Genomic DNA, 21,652 nt, shown 5'->3' with positions numbered 1-21,652 from the left:
TTAACGTTTGATGAATTGTCGCTGAAGATGAACAGTTCTGCAGTGGTGGGACTGCTGTGAAAAGAGCAGACACGCTCTTAGGGCGCGGGTGAGGGTTCCTTTTGCCCACAGGAAGGAAAAGGGGAGAGAGGCACCGCAGTACCAAAGGGAAGAGATCAGAGGTAGCAACAGGAAGGGAAGGAAGCTGGGAGGACTTGAGGTCAGATTCTGAGTTTAAGTCTGAGCACTGCCACTTGAGCCAGGTTTGATACCTCAGAGCAGTGAGAGATGCCTACGGGGCCGATCCGAGTATGAAATGGAGTGATACATATGAATGTGTTTTGTAAGTTGCAAAAATCAAGCAACTTGTATTATTATAGGCAAGGTCAGGGTTTAGCTTCTGTGGAAGGACCACGTAACAGTTGCCCCATCCTTCTAGGGAGATGGATCTTGACTACCTGGATCTTTTGCTCTTCAGAAAAAAGAAAATGCCCTGTTGAGGCCCCTGATTGTCCTGAGAATGGCTTCCTTGACTTCCAAGATTGTCCCAAGAATGGCTACCTTGACTTCCGACCTGTTTCCAGCCTTGTGTTAGGAATGACTGCACTATGATGGGCTCAGAACATTGCCTGGGAATGTTCCAGGGAATCCAACCTGTCTTCTGATTAGTACCTCCCCAGACTGTGCCTGGTCCATAAATTGTCACTCCCCATGCTCTGGGGGACAAACCATCACCCCAAGGGGCAAAGCCACTTGCTCAACAGCCTAGGTAAGGGTCTCTGGATTTCAGTAGCCTGTTCCTGCTTCTCTCTTTAGGTCCCCTTTCCACATGCCCCACCCACCCCATGCTGCTCAAGGCCTTTTTCCAACCTGGTCCTGGACAGTTTAAAAAAACAAAACAAAACAAAGAGAACCCAGCTGCTCACTCCACCATCACCATCATTCAACTCTGTATCCCCAGTTCGTGTATTTCATGCCCCAAAAGTCTTATTTTAGAAGACAGGAAGCTCTGGGGACAGGGATTGCTTTTACGTGTTGCTACACCAAATAAAGCTAGCATAGATTTAAATTTTTTCTTCAAATTCCTCTTTGCATACTTTCCATTCTAGCTGTTTCATAATCCTTGTTCTTATTCCCATTTGCCTGATAACACCCCGTTGCATTCATCTGGTGGTTACAGTTGCTGGGTGCTTTGCCACAAATCAGTCTCATTGAAACAGGCACAGGTGTACCTTATAGATGAGGAGATGGGGCTCAGTCAAGTGACAACACTTAGTGGATGAGCCCAGTAATGACATCTTTCTTCAATTCTAGATCTGTTTGCAGCCCCGGTTGGCTCCCACCCTAGCTTATGAAAGTAACAAAGCAACTAACATCCAAGATACCAGATTTATAGTCCATGAAAGTTATACAGAAAGCGCTGGAGCAGGACCAGAAATGAAGAGACTATTACATTTTTATGAGACAGAGAAAAGGTCAGGGAAGAGTAGGTCATCCTAGTCCTCTGTTAGGAGAGATGTGAGCACTGATTTTTGGAGGGAACTCAGTGTTAAGGTCAGGTAAGCACTGAGAACATCCAGAACAAGGAAGAAATAAATCAATCTGATATGGTAATTAAACCAGAAAGGTCAAGGCAATTGCCAGACTAAGCGTTCACATAAGAAAATATGTTTAACAATGTGGAATAATCGGACCAAATTCATCGTATTTGACTTTTCCTTCTGGAAACTTTTTGGTGAGGGCCTGGACAGGACAGGAACCTTCTACAATTTACCTATGAAATCAGAAACAGACCAGCCCAAGTCCAGCAACATATAGTGGAAAGATCCCAGCCAGGATCCAGAAGGTCCTTTACTTAGGAATTACATTAACCCAACCTCCTCAATGGGCCGCGGAAAGGTCCAGGTGAGATAGCACTGAAGGTATGTGAAACATACCCACCTAAGTTCTAAACAGCATCACAAACCCACTGGGCTTAAGCAATGCCCACAAGCAAGTAAAACAGTATGGGACTGAAAGCTGTAGGGAATTTCAATATCGCTGACCTTCCCAATCTTAGATAAGCCCTGGCCCTGCTGGCCCGCACCACCTGTCCATTGTCCAGCTTGGGTTATGGTGGCCTGGTCTGGCCTTCCCCTAGGCCTGTCTCCATGAGATGCAAGAGGTGGGGAAGTTAAGGGTCGGGCCTACACAGCTTAGAGAGCAAAAGCCCACCAACAGTTGGGCATCCTAGACCTCCAGGTGGAATGATCTACGTCAAGTTCATCCCTCCTTTCTGCCTCTCTCCTATTCACTTTCCCTAATTTCTGTATCCCATCAGACCTTTTTTCTCTGCATCCAATTCACTACCACCAAGAGCCGCCCTTTCTTCCCTCCTTGCCTCTGTTCTTTTCCCTCTGGCCCATTCGAATCCATGGGATACCAGCTGCATCTTTAAATAAATGCCAGGATTTCAGACTGGGGTCCCCGGTGCGGGTAGCTGGTGCGGGGTAATCACTGAGCCACGCATTTGGTGGGGGTAAGGTGGGCAGCAATGGCTCCAGAGAGGCCCACTACCTTTAGGAGTGCAAGATGAGGGAAGGATGTTCTTGGCAGGATTTAAAAAGAGAGAGCTATTGAGTTGAACGCCCGAGAGTAACCTCGAGTGCAGACGGACCTGTTGCCAAGCCAGTCTAGTGCTGCTAAATCCACCGGCTCAAGGCCTCACTCGACCTGGGCTTTGCAAACCTCAGGCCGTTCTCCTTCCACCAATCCCGGACGCCGGTCCCCAAGAAGGCCGGCTCGAGCTTGGGGTGAGTCTAGATAATCCCTGGAGCGTGGGAACCCGAGCTACTGGGCGGTTTTTCCCAGGTGGCCATTGAGGAACTTCTTAGACAAGAGTCCCAGCAGGAGCGATCCCCGGCCGGGGACGAGCTTTCCTTCTCGCCACCTAGTCTGGATGGAGAGTGCGGGACAAGCGCCGAGTCCCACACCTGGCTGCCTGCGCTCCCGCTCCTTTCAGCGGCGCGCAGGGGCGGCCATCTTCCCCGCTGGGGGCGCCAAAGCCGTCTGGCCCGAGCGCCCCCCTTGGGGAGTCCCTGCCTCCAGACAAACCCCGAGGAAGGGGAGGACGCGTGGGTCCCGGCGCGCGCGGTAGATGCTGCCCTGTTCTCCACCGCTGGGACCTTCACCGCAGCGCCGCCTCCCCGGGTCCCAGATCCGGTCTCCACCCCAGTCGGCCCAGAGGAGGAGGAGGATTGGGGAGGGGGTACGAGTGCAATAGATGCACTTTCCTTCCCTGCAGGACGTCCCAAGCTCCATTCAGCGCCGGAGGTCTGCTTGGCGCACGCGGAGCCAGGGATCCTGACTCCGCCTGCAGCAGAGAAGGGTGGCTGGGGCGCCCCCAGACCCTTACCGTTGCATCTTCTCCAGCGTAGTGCCCGATGACCCGCTGGCCCCCCGGGTGCTGGATGGACCATTTGGTGATGTTGTAAACCTTGCGGTCAATGACCAGCCACCTGTCGGTGCGCAGGTTATGCTTCTGAATCTCCTCCCAGCTGAAGGTGGGCACCGACACCTCGCGCTCGGCGGCTCCCTCGCCCTGGTTCCCTCCCTTCCCCATGCTGCCTGCCGATTGTGACGCCCCGTGCACTGCGGCCTCCCCGCGCCGGCTGCTCGCTGCACAGACGGCTGCCTCCCAGCCGGTGTGTGCAGCCCGGGCCCTCTTCGCTTTCGGCTTTTGTCTTCTCCTACTCCTCCCACCGCGCCCCCTCCCCCAGCCTCCTCGCCTGCGCTCGGGAGTGTCCCTGCCTTCCTGGCGGAGGATCCCTGGCTTCCCAGTGCCCCCAAGCGGTCCCCTTCCTCCGCCCCTCCCTCAGCCCGCCTGCTATGGACTTTTGCCTCCAGTAAAAACTCCCCGGGAGCTCAGGGCCTCGACACCTCCTCTGCCCGCCCCTCCGGCTCCCCCCGCCTCGGGTTCCACATCCTCCCGCGTTCCCCGCCGCCCGGGTTTCCACAGCGATCAGCAGAGCGCCTGCACCAATCCCGTCGCGTCGCCCCGCCTGCCATTGGCCCAGGAGGATCTTTCGAAGGCCAGCGGGCTGGAGCGGCGGGTCCCCGGCTCCCCCGCCCTCCCGCGTGGAGTCGAGCCCTGCTGCGAGGCAGGCTACGTGTCCGACCTCCTCCCTCCCCCACTCTCCGGCCCCGGGCGCCGGAGGAGATCCTAGAGGAGATCCCGGTGGGGGCAACGAATGGGCTCCGCGCGCTCCGGGGCGCGTCCGCGCACGCCCGGCGCTCTGGGGGTTTGCACCTGATGCCGGCACAAAGCCGGCGCGGCCACCAGGGTGCCAGCAAGCGGCCGGGCGGGTGGACCGGCGGGGCACTCAACTCCAGGGCCGGCTTGGCTAGGTGACGCCCTTCCTTGGCGCGCGGCAGTCCAGACTCCAGTATCCCACATTGTCCGCGCCATCCACGTTCTGGCGCCTTTCTGCAACCTCCCTAGAGACACAAGCCGGCCTTGGATTAGAGGGCTTTGAACCCTCTAATCAGACAATCTTAGAAAAGAATTGCGGAACCTCTGCTCTGCTTTCTTGGTCTGGGCGCCATGGCTGCGGTGAGGGGGAAGGGAGGGGAAGGCAGAGAAAGGGGGCGATGAGGAACTGGCGCGGTCCTTGCCCTGGTCTCAGTAAGCTCAGTCTCTTTGGGAATCGTGGAAGCAGACACATCATTGGGCAGTGATGTTGTACAGACTCCAGCAAATAAAGACTGCCGTATCGAAGGGATAGGGGGAGGGTTAGGTCTTTTAGGCGTGGGGCAAGAGACAGCCCCCTCAGACCCCAGCTGGATGGGGCGGCTTAGTGCCGGGCGTCCTGGGGGAAATGGGCCTGACTGCATCCGGAGGGCTAACGGGACACTTGGGAAGTAAGGATGAACAGAGAGGGTGGGGTGCACGAGGCTTGGGAATCACTAGAGGAGTTATAGGGCCCTCAGATTTCAATGGGATTTACAGGTGCCTGTGTGCTAGCACACCCTAATCATTAGATTCTCATCACAGGCTGAGAGGTAAACAGGACGCATATTATTACATCTCACTTGAAAATGGAGAGTCTGAGATCGAGAGAGATGGTCAAATGGGCCCTGCCCAATCTAAATTTCACAGGGATGCAGGGGTGGTGGGGGGATCACTCTGCCCAACTGGTGGGGTTGTACCTGGGGGGGCAGATGGGCTCCCTTTCCTCACATTCACACAGTCCCCAACCTCTCCCATCACATTTCATGCTGGTGTCAGCCCTGAGCATCCTTCATTCACTCCACAAACTGCAGACATAAAGACAGTAAGGCCTCTCTGTCTTTGAGTGGGAGCAGACATCCCAAACAAAAGCCTTCTGTACAAGATAAGAGGATGAAGCAAGACCTCCAGAGAGTACGGTGGCCTTGAGGCCTGTCAAACGTTGACGGAAACGGAACCAAGAAAATTATTTTCTCAGAAATGGATTAACACACCATATAGATAACTTTAATGAACATTTGTAAAGGGTGTGGAGCTCGGAGCAGGGAGTGATAGCTGAAAGGCAGAACCAGGGAGTATCTCACAGAGGAGGCTTTGAAGGTTCAGGCCCTAAAAGGGAGCACATATGGGTGGCCTGTGTAGGGTGGCTGAGAAGCGTGGACCGGCCAGGGCCTGGGGTCCCCAGCGGCTCCCAGCACAGTACTAGCCAGGGTAGGTCCTGAAAAAACATAAAAACATGTGTTGAAGACACAAATGAATGAATGAAGTTCAAAGAATGGCTCCAATGAGGCTGGCGGTAGATGGGGCTCAAATTGGGAAAAGCCCCAGCAGCCTCAGTAAGGGGTAAGAAGGGAGGACTTGACCATGGAGGAGGCTTGGACATCCGTAAAGCAGGTGTACTGTGATCAGATCCATGGTGTAGAAAGATAACTCCAGAGGCTGGGGCTGGACTGGGATGTAGGGGAGAAACTGGGGAACAGTGATGAGTTCAAAGATGAGGTCAGTGCTCGAGAAGAGGGGAGGGGAGGCCTGAATTAAGAGAGAACTTTAGGGGGCTGACCCCACACTGGACACTGCCATGTGCCTCCCTGCCCTCTAATTTTTTTTTTGAGATGGAGTCTCACTCTGCTGCCCAGGGTAGAGTGAAGTGGTGCGATCTCTGCTCACTGCAAGCTCCACCTCCCGGGTTCACGCCATTCTCCTGCCTCAGCCTCCCGAGTAGCTGGGACTACAGGCGCCCGCCACCACACCCGGCTAATTTTTTTGTATTTTTAGTAGAGACGGGGTTTCACCATGTTAGCCAGGATGGTCTCGATCTCCTGACCTTGTGATCCGCCCGCCTCGGCCTCCCAAAGTCCTGGGATTACAGGCGTGAACCGCCGCGCCCGGCCCCTGCCCTCTAATTTTTTTATTTTTTGTACAGACAGTATCTCTTTATGTTGCCCAAGCTGGTCTTGACTCCTGCTCCTGTCTTATTTCTTGCTCTCTCTACTTGGAGAGACTGATGAGACTGTCCAGAGACAGTCTGCCCAGAGAAAACCCTGTAGTATCCATCCAACCCCAAAGTCGCCTGGGAAAAGGGGTGACCTCAGAGGGGAACGAGGTTCCCATGGCTTCCTCCTGCCCCACAGAATCCTCCCACCCTCCATCCCCAAACAGTGCCAAGGACTGCAGCTTCCTGGGGATCTTGCCAGGACCTTGTTGTGATCATCGTACTCCATTTGATCAGGGACAAAAGAGATTGGCATGGGTGGCTTGGAGCCCAGACTGTTTCAGGCAGCCAAGTGGGTGAAAGGCTGGACTGGGTGGGGGGTGTGCTTTGGGAGACGGGGCCTGGTGGGCTGGAGCCCATGCCACCAATCCCCACTGAATGGGTGAAGGAGGCTTTCCAACTTGTCCTCACAAGGAGTCTGAGGTCTGCTGGGAGACTCGCAGGGTCATGGGAGCAAAGAGACTAGCTGATTAGAGGAAGAGTGAAAGTGAAAGGCATCCTTCAGCCACCCAGCAGCCAGCAGGGGCACGAGAGGGACTGCGACACTGACACGGAGCACCTGGTGGGCAAAGGACCAGCAGAATACCTTTCCTGGCCTCTTCCATCTCTTCCTTTCCTTGGTTGATAAATAATCTTTATCAACCAATGTTTAAAAAATCTGAGTTATGTCCTCAAGCCATCACCCCTATCTATTGCAGTCCATTCATTGTCAAATTTTGTGAATGAATAGCTCTCTCTGGGTCTATTTTTTTCCTTCCTTCCTTCCTTCCTTCCTGCCTGCCTGCCTTCTTTCCTTCCTTCCCTTCCCTTCCCTTTCCTTCCTTCCTTCCTTCCTTCCTTCCTTCCTTCCTTCCTTCCTTCCAGTCAGGGTCTTCCTCTGTCACTTAGGGTGACTGCAGTGGCACAATCACAGCTCACTGCAGCTTCGACCACCCAGGCTCAAGCGATCCTCCCACCTCAGCTTCCCTGGTAGCTGGGACGACAGGCACGCACCATCATGCCTGGTTAATTTTTTAAGTTTTTGTAGACACAGGGTCTCGCTATGTTGCCCAGGCTGGTCTTGAACTTCTGGACTCAAACAATCCTCCCACCTTGGCCTCCCAAAGTGTTGGGATTACAGGCGTGAGCCACTGTGCCTGGCCTCTGGGTCTACTTTCTGTCCCATCCATTTCTCAGATCATTGCAATCTTCTCTGATTCTAATAGTAAAGATAACAATCCTTCTGATTGGCTTATCAATTTAGGTATGCAAAGGACTTTCAAATAATGGACAAAAGCATTTGCACACTGTCCGGGGCTGAGGAAGCATTCAGTAGGTGGTGATTCTTATCCTTCTTCCTCCTAGCCTCATCCTCATGACAAGGCATAAGGTGGATATTGTTACTCTGTCTTTTCAGATGAAGACACTGGTGCTCATGGAGATAAGTCTGACCCCTCCATCTGCCCATGATAGATTGAGTCTTGGAACACAAACCACAGACCCTGAAGGCAGCCCTCTTGGCCTGCTCCCATCAAGCCTTCTGGAACCCTCTCTGAAAGGTCAGCAAGTCCAGCCGTGCCTTCTCAGACCTCTTCGAGGCATCCAGCCGGGTGATGTCCTGAAATGCCTTGCTTTCGGATTCTCTGACAACGCACAGTTCCCAGTTTGCTGCTGGACCAACCCCCTTCCTCCCTCCTCCATTTGTTTCCCCTTCTCCTCTGCCTCCTCCTCTTCCCCCTCCCCCTCCTCCTCCTCCTCCTCCCTTCCCCCTCCCCCTCCCCCTCCTCCCCCTCCTCCTTCTCCCCCTCCTCCTCCTCCTCCTCCCTTCCCCCTCCCCCTCCCCCTCCCCCTCCTCCCCCTCCTCCTTCTCCCCCTCCTCCTCCTCCTGCCCCCACCTCATCTTCCCCTCCAAATGCTCTGGGCCCTTGGCTCACTCAGTATTTTCTCCTTTAGGGAGATGACTGCATCTCAAATGGACATCCACAGACCTCTCCCAGGGCCAGAGCAGATTTCTAGTCAGCTCCTGCACATGCAAAACTGAGCTTCCTGCTAGCAGCTCAAAGACAATACAGGCTTCTCAGGACAAGGGAGAGGTCGCACCAGATGTGCTCTGGGACCTATCCAGGTCTAACCCTCACTGTTTCTGGCCCCACACTGACATCATCATCATCCCTTCCAAAAACTGCCTCTTCCTTTTAAGTCCTTCATTTCTATTCATGGTACCACTGTTCCTCCTGTGACTTGGTCTCAGAATTCCAGAATGTCTTTTGCTGCTTCTCATCTCCCACCGCCCACCCTTGAAAAAAAATTGTTGTGTTCAGCAGATTGTGCCCCCAATGATGTTTTCTTCTGCCGCCGCTGCCTGCGCTGGCCAAGGCTCCCTGGCAGCCAGCTGTTGCACACACTGCTGCACGGTCATCTTGCTGGGGCCAGATCTCGCTGCACCCAAATTTTCAGTGGTTCCTTGTGGCCTAGAGAACTCAGTAGGGATGGGGGAGGAAGGAAAACACACAGGAGAAGTGCCACGGAAGCAGGGGCACCGCTTCTGCCCAGCCCTGATGGCTCCTGGAGGCCCCTTGGGGAACGAGACCTGGAACAGAAACCCAAAGACATAAAGTCTAGTCCTGGCTCTGCAGCCACCCAGCTTTGAGATCAGTTTCATGTCCGGTCAAATCAGATGATTAGATCAGATGCTAAGTTGTGGCCAGCTCCAACATCATAAATATGCGTAGATGTCATATCTATAGATAGGCGTGGGAATCATTTAACTTGCATCATACCAATTTTAAAAGTGCTTTTTCTCTCAGTTATTTCAAATGATTGTCACAATAGTCCTTTGAGGCAAACAGGACGTGTATGTTTCTCTTTTTTTACAAATGGGGAAACAGCATTGAACAGGTTAAATGAGTAGCCGGAAGTAAGCCTAGTTAGAGAACAGAGTATACTTTGGAATCAGACCTAAAAAGTCAAACTCCAATGACTTAACTTTGCAGAGCTTCAATATCCCTGATGTAAAATGGGGATCATAAAGTAGTACCCACTTCTCCATATGTTGCTTCCTTTGGGTTACACCACATTTGGGCACCAGCAGTGAGAGTCAGCCATGCCGCAAACCAAAGGCTGGGAGGTAGGTGCTGGACGCTAGCTTGGTAAGACCCTGAGAGGGTCTCTCAACCTGAGACCCTCAACCCAAGAGGTTCTCTCAACCCTATCCCAGGCAAATTGTGGCCTCCTAATGCTGTGTCTCTCAGCAAACACTAAGGTGAGAGGAGGGGGCCCAGATACAGCAAAGGGGGACCACAGGGGGATCCCCCAGGATCCAGACTCTGAGACCCTTTGGAGCTCTTTGACCCAGTAAGCATCACCCTCAAATGCTTGCATTTGTTCGTGGTGTTGGATCAGGTCTTATCATGCATATTTGTCTTGGCTGTTATCACTAAGGCATTGACCTCAGCTCTGAGAGAGGACAGATGTCTTCTGAGTCAAGTTGGTGTATGGCCAACTTTGAGAGGCTGGGGAGGGGCAGAGGAGGTGCCACCAAGGAAAGAGAGCCTGTGGCAGCTACGAGGGCAGTACTGAAGCAGAGGGGGGATGTGGTCAAGGTGCCAGCAGGGCAGGAGCCCTCAGAAATACACAGCCGGAGGCACAGGCCAAGAGACCACAGGGTAGGAGTGCTGTACCTTGGGGCAGAGAGCAGCCTGGCAACTCTCTGGCTTTACCTTAAGACAGAGAAACTGAGGCCCAGAGTTTGGCTTATCCAAAGTCACACAGTAGGAAATCTGAGAGGTTTCCTATTTCTAAGACTAGGATGGTCTACACATCTGGATCCACCCTCTCACCAAAAACACATACAAAACCTCAATAAAATACATAAAGCATCACTGAAATGCAGCAGTCACCAATTGCTTCATCTGTGCAAAGCTTTTTCAGATTTGGCTGACCAAATCTCTGATGAGCTAATGTGCTAATGAGCAACATCCCCCACCTTTGGGTCTTGCCCCCAGGGGAGATGACACCCTACCCTAGCACCACCACTTAATGTCGTTGGCCATCTCCATCTGAAGGCCAAGTCGAGCAGGGGGAAACCAGATGACAGCGCACTGTGGTAAGAAGGATGCCACGTGGGGACAGGATAGGCTCAAGTTCATTGCCCTAGTTCTGTCTGCTTGGCTTTTCTCTTTCTGGTAAATGGTTTCGAGTAGACAACCTCTAAATTCCTCTCTCATCTGTGATTCTGCTTTCTCCAAGGGTGGTAGGTTGCTTCAAGCCCAAGGCACCCCCTCCTTTGTTCCAAGGTGGGCAACCTTGGGCGGTCAGTGTGTGCAGGAGTCAGCCCGCTCCAGTGCTGGCTACTAGAAGGAACCTCCTGCAGTCTGGAGGTCTCTGAGTCATCTGGGAATCCTGTCTGGACTGGCACCGGCAGACTAGAGACCTTCCTGCCTGTAGGAGTCTGTCCCGGAGTCCAGAGTAAAAGAGGTTGCTGGTCTCACCTCTCCTCACCGCCTGTCCCAGGCCCTGACACTGGGTGTGGTGCAGGGAGGGGCTTCTTCATCCATCTCTGCCATTGCTCTAAGCCCTCAATGTCAAACCTACACCTCTCACGCCCTCAAAGAGATCCTCTGGGTCTGCCAAGCCAACTCCTCCCCCTAATTGTCTCAAAAGTATTTCCTCTCACCAGCCCTAGGCACTGCCCATGTCTGGCCATCTGCATGTTCCTGCCAGAGTTCTGCACCCAACATTTAAGAGCCTTGGTGGTCTGGCACCTACCTCACTTTCCTGGCTTTATTCTTTCCTCCAGTCATCCTTCCCTCTGGCCATGCAGGGTGGCTCCCCGTTTCCCACACATGGCCGTGGCCTGCCAGTCCTCCTGGCCCTTGGTCCATGCTCATCTCCTGGCCAGAGTGTCCTTCCCCACCTTGGCTGCCTGCAACTCCTATTCCACCTTAAGATCCAGCTGGTGATTGGCCTCCACTGTGGCAAAGTCAGGAGTCCTCTCTTTTGGGCTCCCAAATCACTTCTTATACACATAGCATCAAATTATGTGTACATCTACCTCCACCAGCCAGCCTGGAAGTTCCCTGTGACAAGAGGCAGAGTCTGATCAGTGTGGAGTCCTCGGTATGGGCCACGTGCTGGAGGCTTATTAAACATGTGTGGAATTCAACTCTAAAGAGAGCTCTGGGGAAAGTCTGAGCCACAGGCCTCACACCTGAGCAGTGGGTGTGTCCTGTGTTGTGACCCTGTGGCTGGGCTGAGCTTCCAGGTCCTGTCCAGAAGTAAACATGGTACAGTGGAGCCCCCTCCACCCACTCCACATTACATTCCAGCTTTGCCTCTCAACTGCTTACTGCACGCCCCGGGACAAGTCGCTTCATTCAGTCATTCATTCATTCATGTGTTTGTTCAGCATTTAATGGGCATTGGGGTGGCTTTGCGGTGCGTCAACTTAGCTAAGCTGAACTACATTGCCCAGAATTCCCTTGCCCAGAGGGTCGTGGGTTGGGGTGGGTGGGCCAGGAGAAAAACCTGCACAAGATTTGGAAAGTAGAAGGGCAGCACAGCTGTTTTTGCTGCGCTCTGAGGCTGTGCAGGGCAGGCGCACGGCGGCACCTCCCCCAAGCTGTTGCTGAACGCTGGCTTACCTTATTGGCCTGGGGCAGCTGCGAGGCCCACAGATCATCCAGCTCCTGGACCAGGTGTGTGGCTCTGCAGTGAAAATCCCCAGTTTGTCCCTCAGGGCCCTTGCATCATGGAAATTGCAGGTGGCGAGAGCTAGATTACCGTTCCAGTTTGTTCTTTGTCTTTCCCCCTTCACATCCACCCTCTCTCCCTGAGCCGCCCCAGCTGACCTCAGGCCCAACAGAGACACAGAGATAACCTCTTACATAGACTAACCAACCAGCTCCTACCACTGAGGAGTTCTGACATCTGGAGAAACTTCTTATTCTCTGTGGCTCACTGGAGTTCGGCTTCTGATGGAACCCCAGTGGATCCTCTGTGACAGGCACCCTCCTTGTCCATGGAGATAGGAAAATAAGCAAGACATCACCCCCCTGGGCCTCAGGTTCCTCACTTTTACAATGAGGGTGGAGGGGCAATTGGATGATCCATCCCTAAGATTCCCAGCTGCTCCGTCGAGGCTGTGATTGAACAAGCCCCCAAGTGAAAGGCACATAGAGCCACTGTTTGCACACCCATGGCTTAGGAAGCCGCTACTCCTGGGACAGAACACCCAGAGTCCAGAAGCCACCCAGAGTCCGAGCGCGGTGCCTCACACCTGTAATCCCAGCACTTTGGGAGGCCGAGGCAGGCAGATCACCTGAGGTCAGGAGTTCCAGACCTGCCTGGCCAACATGGTGAAACCCTATCTGTACTAAAAACACAAAAATTAGCTAGGTGTGGTGGCGGGCGCCTGTAATCCCAGCTACTCGGAAGGCTGAAGCAGGAGAATCACCTGAACTTGGGAGGTGGAGGTTGCCACTGCACTCCACCCTGGGCAGCAAAGTGAGACTCCAAAAATAAAGAAGCCACCCAGGAGCCAGGCTTTGATGACCTTGAGGCTGGGTCTGCCCCGGACTAAAGAGAGACCTTTGGGCTCTGATTACCTGTTAGTTTGGCCAAACAACCACTTGTTATTTTTCTTTCTGTTAATCCTGAGGTCAAAGAGCTTCCATGCTCTGTGCAGGAAGTGGGAGGTTTGCAACCTCTACACTGTGCTTTTTAAACTATCAGTAGTGAAGGAATAGCTTATTAAAAAGAAAAATCCAATCTGTCACAGACTGACATTCATAAAATATAACAAAAATGAATCATTAGAAAAATAAAATGAAAAAAAGAAATACCTGAACCCAGATTTTTTTTTTTTTTTTTGACAGAGTTTTGCTCTTGTTGCCCAGGCTGGAGTGCAATGGTGCGATCTCAGCTCACTGCAACCTCTGCCTCCCGGGTTCAAGCAATTCTCCTGCCTCAGCCTCATGAGTAGCTGAGATTATAGGTGTGCGCCACCACACCTGGCTAATTTTGTATTTTTAGTAGAGGCAGGGTTTCTCCATGTTGGCCAGGCTGATCTCAAACTCCTGACTTCAGGTGATCCACCAGCCTTGGCCTCCCAAAGTGCTGGGATTACACGCGTGGGCCACCACACCCAGCCCCAGGTTTTTTTAAAATTAGAGCTAATAGGCATAAAATTACACCATCAAATTGCTAGAAACATTTCTAACTGCTTACTCCCAATTCTTGCACTTACCTCATCATGAACTGGCAACCAACAATCTGTGGAAAGTGCTGACGTGTGGACCACACCCCAAGTAGGATGTACCAGGGGGCAACCCTGGCTCCCTAAAGTGTAGGCACTGCTGGTGAAGTTTCTTGCATTCTCGTGCAGAACAAAGAACACAGGTCTTAGCCTCTCACCATGTGACCTTGCTCTGAGACCAAACCTCTCTGGGTCTCCAGTTTGACATCTGTAAAGTGGGGCACTGGTGGACCACGGGTGATGTAAGTGACAGCACATTGTACATGCTTTCCATCATGTAGTGAAGACCAACTGAGTCTACGCTGGGAACTGGCTGTGGCTGCTGATTGGTGGTTGGTAAAAGGGCTCTGCAAGGAGCACATATTGGGGGTCCCGGGAGCAGGGACGGAGAAGGATCCTTGTCATATCTCTCTGAGACTAAGGAAGGCCACCCATGCTTTCTCCAGGCCCGGAGACACAGAAGGGGACAGAGCAGAGAAGGGAATGTGCCTCCTTTCTGGGAGACGCACAGCACGGTTTGGGGCAGTAAGGTCTGCAGGAACCTTGTGCTTTTAGCTCGCCAAGGCTTCTGCTACTTTGGGAGTGTGGACAGGCTGGGAAGTATGGGGTCCTCTGCAGTGCTTGCTAGTGGGGGCAGCAGTGAGGCACGTTCTTAAAGGAGACCACAGTGGGTATGTTGGTGAGCCCAGATGAGATACTCTCTGTGAGCCCCCATTATAACTGGGGGAGCCTTAAACTACGGTATGCCGGCTGGGCGCAGTGGCTCACGCCTGTAATCCCAGCACTTTGGGAGGCCGAGACGGGCGGATCACTAGGTCAGGAGATCGAGACCATCCTGGCTAACACAGTGAAACCCCGTCTCTACTAAAAATACAAAAAAATTAGCCGGGCATGGTGGCGGACGCCTGCAGTCCCAGCTACTCAGGAGACTGAGGCAGGAGAATGGCATGAACCTGGGAGGCGGAGGTTGCAGTGAGCCGAGATCGCGCCACTGCACTCCAGCCTGGGTGACAGAGCGAGACTCTGTCTCAAAAAAAAAAAAAAAAAGTCTACAGTATGCCTTCTCAATGGGGCAGTATCACCCCTAGAGGGGCGAAAAAGTCTTATTCTTTTAATGCATACAATATGTAAACATGTATAGCATATCTATGGCTTTAACATTTCAAAGGGGGTGGTTGCAATTAAGGAGGAAAATGTCTAAAATGGCTCCTTAGGGGTGCAATAATGGGAAAAGATTTAGATACACTAACCTAGAAGGTCTGAAGTCCTGCTCTTATGTGAATGGATGCAACAAGCCAGTGAGATTCGTTCACAGGTGCCATTGTGAGCTCACTGACCCAGGGATATCCAAATTGTGTTATTTGTAAGAAAAAACCCCAAACTCCTGACTCCCTGCAAACAAGGACACCACAGGAGTCTGCAGTCTCTCCCCTGCCCACTGTGCTTCCGTACCAGGCTGGCCTCTTCCAAAGCCCTGATCTGTCCACAGGTTACTCCTTGGCTTACTGTTATCTCTGAGCCATGTTAAGAAGCTACCAGTTCACTCCAGGTGCTGAATGAGAAGGTCCGGGAGATTTAGTACAGATTGTGCTTAGCCCTAATGAGCAAATCCTGTCTCTGATTGTGTCAGCTTCCAGAATAGTACTCCAAGCCTGTGGCTATTCTGGACACATTCACTGAATGGGGATCTCTTCCCTTCCTGGCCCCTGTCTCAATGGTCCCCATAGAGAGCCTGGAGGCCGTAGCACCAGCGACCCTCTTTTCTCTCTCCACCCCTCTCTTGTAGCCTCCTGATGATCCTCCAGCTTCCACTCTTAGCCTGCTCCATTCAGTTTGGGTGACCTTAAAATAATAGGTTGGGTCCTGTCATTTCCCGGCTTAAAACTTTCCCATTGTGCTTAGAATAGTCCTAATGCCTCACATCAAGGCTGCTTGATGGTTTTGAAAAGTCAAGTTCTTTCCTGTTTCATGGCCCTTGCCTAAACTGTTGCCTCTGCCCAAAATGTCCCTCCTCTCCTCCAACTCATGTCTAGCTCAAAAGTCATATCTCAGGTGAGTTTTCCCTGACCACCCTGACCACTTTTTTTTTTTTTTTTTTTGCCACCCTGTTTGTTCTCTTCATGCATACGTTTGTTTGCTGATTGATTTATTGTCTTTCTTCCCACTGGAAAGGGTGGAACTTCCTGAAGGCAGAACCTGGTCTATCTTGTTCACTGCTGTATACTCAGCCCTTTGCAGAGAGCCCAGGACATAGTAGGCATTCAATAATTAGTTGTTGGGCGAGTAAACGTATGCATGAGCAAATGTTGTGCTGCAGGAAGGAGCGGGCTGGTGTGAACATACATGGGAATGGTCAAGGAACTGGAAGACTGTCCCTCACTGGGCCTGCCACCCACACCCAAACCCCAGCACTGCTATTAAGGATCCACATGGGCTGGTGACAAGAGAGGGCTGAGGTCAAAGAGGGTGCAGCCCAATATCTTCCAATGTATAGGCCCAAGGGACCCTGGGGGACTTCATATTTTTTTTCTAATCCACAAGGCCTATTGGAAATTAATTCTGAGGTTAACTTTCAAATTTCTACCACCTCCTTGGTAGACCTGCTCTATGAGCAGGTAGGAAGGGTGGTTCCTCCTCTGCCTGCCCTAGTGAATATGTCCCAAAGGCTGGACAGGAGGGAAAAGAAGGCTTAGTCACCACTCTTAACAGTGCCAGCAATGAGAGCAACGCCGATACTTTTCTAGGGTGCTTTTTGTTTTCAAGGAACTGTAATGATGTTTATACAATTTCCATGAAAAATGTCTCCTCCACCTGACTCAGCCACGCTAATTCATTGTGCTATTTGTAACGCCAGTGGTTTTATGTTTTCAAGGAATTGTCATGTTTCTAATCTTCCTGAGTTAGCTTAATCATCTACGCCATGCTCTAGGGAAGAAAATAGAAGGAAAGAGTGTCAAAATAACTAGTATATAGTAGAACTGTGCTTTATGGATTTTATCTCATTGATCAGTCACTACCTGAGAAGTAGGTTGCATTATTTCCATTGTACAGAAGAGGAAATATAGACTTGGGGACCATGAGTAATTTATCAAAACCACAAAGGTATTAACTGAAAAGCCATTAAGAGTTTTTCAAAAGAACAGGTTGTATTTTTCCTGTTTATCAGGATATGTGATAAAAGATTTGGATTAAATGCATACATCCACTGCACAATCTATAATCAAGAGAGATTTCCTTAGAAAAGATTCCATGTTAACAAAGTCAAATGACATCTGTTTATCAGCCACCAAATGAGTATTGGGAGATCTTGGCTGCAGGGAAGTGAGATTAGAGATCTTTCTGTGACATAGAATGGAAGCCTCATTGGACCAGGAGGCCCAAGTTCAGGTCCAGTCTCATTTTTCACACATGATGTGCCTTTCACCATCCCCTTCACCTCTCTGAGCCTCAGTTTTTTCAACAATAAAACAAAGAGGTTGAACTATATATCACTTACAAAGTTCCTTCTTGCTCGAATGTTCTGTGAGAGAATCATTCATCTTCTCTAAAACTCACTTCAACCTTCCTGGACACAGCAGCATATTTCCTGAATTCTTTTCTGCCCGGCATTACCAGGTTTCCTGGCGGCAAGTTGTGAAAACTCTAATTCCCCATTCCCCTCTCCAGCAAATGAGTATTACCTCCACAGCCAGTATTCTTTCTTTCACGTTATTCGGATTTCACTGCTTCCCACCCACCCTGCCTCCCGTTTCCTGCCACCACCATGCTGGTCCAGGTTGCAGTTGCTTTCCAACTGGTCTCTTCCTCAGCGTCAGCTCTGGTCCAGACTGTGGATGCCACCAGACTGAGCTTATTAAGAGACCGCAAAACTGTTCTCTCTGTTCTAAACTATCAGTGATATCTCTGAAGCCATGGCCCTTCCCTCCAACCCCTCCCAGGTCTAGTCCTAACCCATCCTCGGTGCCTCTTAACTAGTCCCTTGGAAACATGACTTCTCCTGGCCTCTTTCCTTGCCCCTAAAAAAACGGAGAGTAGATAAAGTCCTGCTTAAAGTCCCCTTTGATTGAGAATTCCCTAACTCTACCATAGCCAGGCTCTCATTTGTCAGCTGCCCCTAGCATTTCCAGCCCCCTGCCTGCCTACTCCCTATTCTGTCTGGAATGTCTTGGAAGCAACTGAGAGTGTGACTAGTAGAGACAGCGGAGGGTCTAGGCCCGTGATCTGGGCTAGTTGTAGGATTCTGTATATAGTATTTAACTCCCTGAGCCTGTCTCTTCAACTGTGAAAAAAGGAAAGCCATCCTTTTCCTGTCTCCCTTACAGATTTGTTGAGAAGATCAAATGAAGGAATGATTATAAAAGTAACACTTCCTTCTTTCCTTCCAAAAGTATCAATGCTGGGCACCAGGCACTTTGCTGGCCATTAGGTATGTTGTGGTACACTGGGCAGATTTGGTCTCTGCGCTCAGGAAAAGTTTGCAGTGTAGACCAGAGCTATCCAATAACACTTTCTGGGAAGTAGAAATACAGTAGCCGCTAATCACATGTGGCTACTGAGCCCTTGAAACATAGCAAGTATGACATGGTCTGAATCTTTAAGTTAATATAATTTTTTTTCTTTTTTCTTTTCCTTTTTGAGACGGAGTCTTCCTCTGTCACCCAGGCTGGAGTGCAGTGGCGCGATCTCGGCTCACTGCAACCTCCGCCTCCTAGGTTCAAGCGATTCTCCTGTCTCAGCCTCCTGAGTAGCTGGGATTAACAGGCGTGTGCCACCACACCCGGCTAATTTTTGTATTTTTAGTAGAGAAGGGGTTTTGCCATGTTGGCCAGGCTGGTCTCGAACTCCTGACCTCAGGTGATCTGCTCACCTCGGCCTCCCAAAGTACTGGGATTATAAGCATGAGCCACCGCGCCCGGCCAACTTCGTTTAATTTTTAACTAATTTCATTTTAAATAAGCACACAGGGGTAGTGGCTACAACATTGCATGGTGCAGGCCTGGGCATTTAGTGAGTAAAAGAGGTATTAAAAACAAGTTAATGGAAAGTCCTAGCCAGAGCAATCAGGCAAGAGAAAGAAACAAAGGGCATCCAAATTGGAAAAGAAGAAGTCAAACTATCTCTGTTTGCTGATGATATGATCTTGGATATAGACAACCCTAAAGACTGCTCCAAAAGATTCCTAGACTTGATAAATGAATTCAGTAAAGTCTCAGGTTACAAAATCAATGTACACAATCCAGTAGCACTACTATGTACCCGCAACAATCAAGCTGAGAATCAAATCAGGAACTCAATCCCTTTAACAATAGCTACCAAAAAAGTACCTAGGGATATAGTTAACCAAGGAGATGAAAGAGCTCTGCAAGAAGAACTACAAAACACTGCTGAAAGAAACCACAGATGACACAAACAAATAGAAAAACATTTCATGTTCATGGAGTGGAAGGATCAACATCGTGTAAATGACCATACTGCCTCAAAGCAATCTACAGATCCAACACAATTCCTATCAAAATACCAATTTCATTTTCCACAGAATTAGAAAAAAAAAAAAACCTGAAATTCATACAGAACCAAAATAAAAAGCCTGAACAGCCAAAGCAATCCTAAGCAAAAAGAACAAATTTGGAGATATCACATTACTCGACTTCAAATTATACTACAAGGCTATAGTTACCAAGACAGAATGATACTGGTATAAAAGTAGACGCATAGACCAATGGAATAGAATAGAGGATCCAGAAATACTTACAACCAACTTATCTTCAACAAAGCACACAAAAACATAGACTGGGAAAGGACATCTTATTCACTCAATGATGCCGGGAAAACTGGATAGTCACATGTAGAAAAATGAAACTGGATCCCTGTCTCTCACCACAAACAAAAATTAACTCAAGATGGATTACAAACTTAAATCTAAGGCCTGAAACCATAAAAATTCTAGAAGAAACCCCAAGAAAAACTCTTCTGGACATTGGCCTAGGCAAAGAAATTGTGACTAAGACCCCAAAAGCAAATGCAACAAAAACAAAAAGAAATAAATGGACTGAATTAAACTAAAAAGCCTCTGCACAGCAAAAGAAATGATTAACAGAGTAAACAGACAACCCAAAGAGTAGGAGAAAGTATTTGCAAACTATGCATCTGACAAAGGACTAATATACAGAATCTACAAGGAACTCAAATCAGCAAGTAAAAAACAAATAATCCTATTTAAAAAGTGGACAAATGACATGAATAGACATTTCTCAAAAGAAGATATACAAATGTCAAACATGAAAAACCCTCAACCTCACTAATCATCAGGAAAATGCAAATTAAAACCACAATGAGATATCACCTTACCCCAGCCAGAATGGCCATTATTTAAAACTCAAAAAAAAAAAAAGAAGTCATTATATCAAAAAGACACCTGCATATGTATGTTTATTGCAGCACAATTCACAATTAGAAAGATATGGAATCAACCTAAGTGCTCATCAACCAACCAATGAGTGGATAAAGAAAATGTGACATATATGTAACTACTATGTAGCCATAAAAAGAACAAAATAATATATTTTGCACAACTTGGAACTGGAGGCCATTATCCTAAGTGAAGTAACTCAGAAATGAAAAACTAAATACCACATGTTCTCATTTATAAGTTGGAGCTAAACTATGGGTATGCGAAGGCATACAGGGTGGTACAATGGACATTGGAGATGCATAAGAGGGGTGGGGAAGTGGGGGAGGAATGAAAAACAATGTATGCTATTCATGTGATGGGCCTAAAATCCCAGACTTCACCACTATACAATTTGATATGGTTAGGCTTTGTGTCCCCACCCAAATCTCATCTTGAATTGTAATCCCCATAATCCCCATATACCCACGTGTCAAGGGCGAGACCAAGTGGAGGTAATTGAATCATGGGGGCGGTTTCCCATGCTGTTCTGGTGATAGTGAGTGAGTTCTCATGAGATTCGATGGTTTTGTGAGGGGCTCTTCTCCCCTTCACAAGGCACTTCTCCTTCCTGCCAACTTGTAAAGAAGGTTCCTTGCGGGCCGGGCACAGTGGCTCATGCCTGTAATCCCAACATTTTGGGAGGTCAAGGCGGGCAGATCACTTGAGGTCAGGAGTTCGAGACCAGGACAGCCAACGTGGTGAAACCCCATCTCTTTTTGTAAAAATACAAAAATTAGCTGGGCATGGTGGCACACACCTGTAGTGTCAGCTACTCAGGAGGCTGAGGCAGGAGAATTGCTTGAACCTGGGAGGCGGAGGTTACAGTGAGCCAAAATCGCATCACTGCACTCCAGCCTGGGCGACAGAGCGAGACTCTCTCTCAAAAAAAAAAAAAAAAAAAATTCCTTTCTTCCTCTTCACCTTCTGCCATCATGATTGTAAGTTTCCTGAGGCCTCCCCAGCTATGCTGGACTGTGACTCAATTAAACCTCTTTCCTTTATAAATTACCTAAGCTCAGGCAGCTCTTTATGGCAGTATGAAAATGAACTAATACACACTTCATCTATGTAACCAAAAACAACTTATAACCTTAAAGCTACTGAAATAAAAAAAAAAGTTTAATAAATTCATGAATGATTTCTGAAAAAGTTAAACATAGAAGTACCTTATGACTCAGCAATTCACTCCTGGGTATATACCCCCCAAATTGAAAACAAGTACAGGCAATCCTTGTTTTCCTAAGCTTCACTTTATTACACCCTGCAGCTATTAAGTTTTTACAGACTGAAGGTTTGTGGCAACCCCGTGTTGAGCAAGTCCATCAACACCATTTTTCCAACAGCATGTGCTCACCTCCTGTCTCTGTCACATTTTGGCAATTCTCGCCTCTGTTATAGCGATCTGTGATCAGTGATCTTTAATGTTACTATTGAAATTGTTTTGGGGTTTCATGAACTGTACCCACATAAGACAGCAAATTTAATTGATAAAAGTCGTGTGCTCACTTG

At 49.6% G+C, this 21,652-nt stretch overlaps 1 protein-coding gene across 2 annotated transcripts in view; it reads right to left on the bottom strand.

The window, feature by feature from the left end:
- The window catches only part of FADS2 (fatty acid desaturase 2), a 40,063-nt gene extending 36,094 nt beyond the window's left edge, over positions 1 to 3,969 (bottom strand). The window contains exon 1 of one of the 2 annotated variants that reach the window (XM_055354284.2): positions 3,374 to 3,969. In XM_055354284.2, the coding sequence (XP_055210259.1) occupies positions 3,374 to 3,580 (207 nt within the window). In that variant the 5' untranslated portion in view covers positions 3,581 to 3,969. The remainder of the gene's footprint in view (positions 1 to 3,373) is intronic. The other variant, XM_055354283.2, reaches the window with a different exon arrangement.
- Between the last annotated feature and the right edge of the window lie 17,683 nt (positions 3,970 to 21,652).

Source organism: Gorilla gorilla, chromosome 9 (assembly GCF_029281585.2).
Source record: "Gorilla gorilla gorilla isolate KB3781 chromosome 9, NHGRI_mGorGor1-v2.1_pri, whole genome shotgun sequence".
In the NCBI taxonomy this organism is placed as follows: Eukaryota; Metazoa; Chordata; class Mammalia; order Primates; family Hominidae; genus Gorilla; species Gorilla gorilla.
This window is presented reverse-complemented; position numbering and strand designations above follow the sequence as displayed.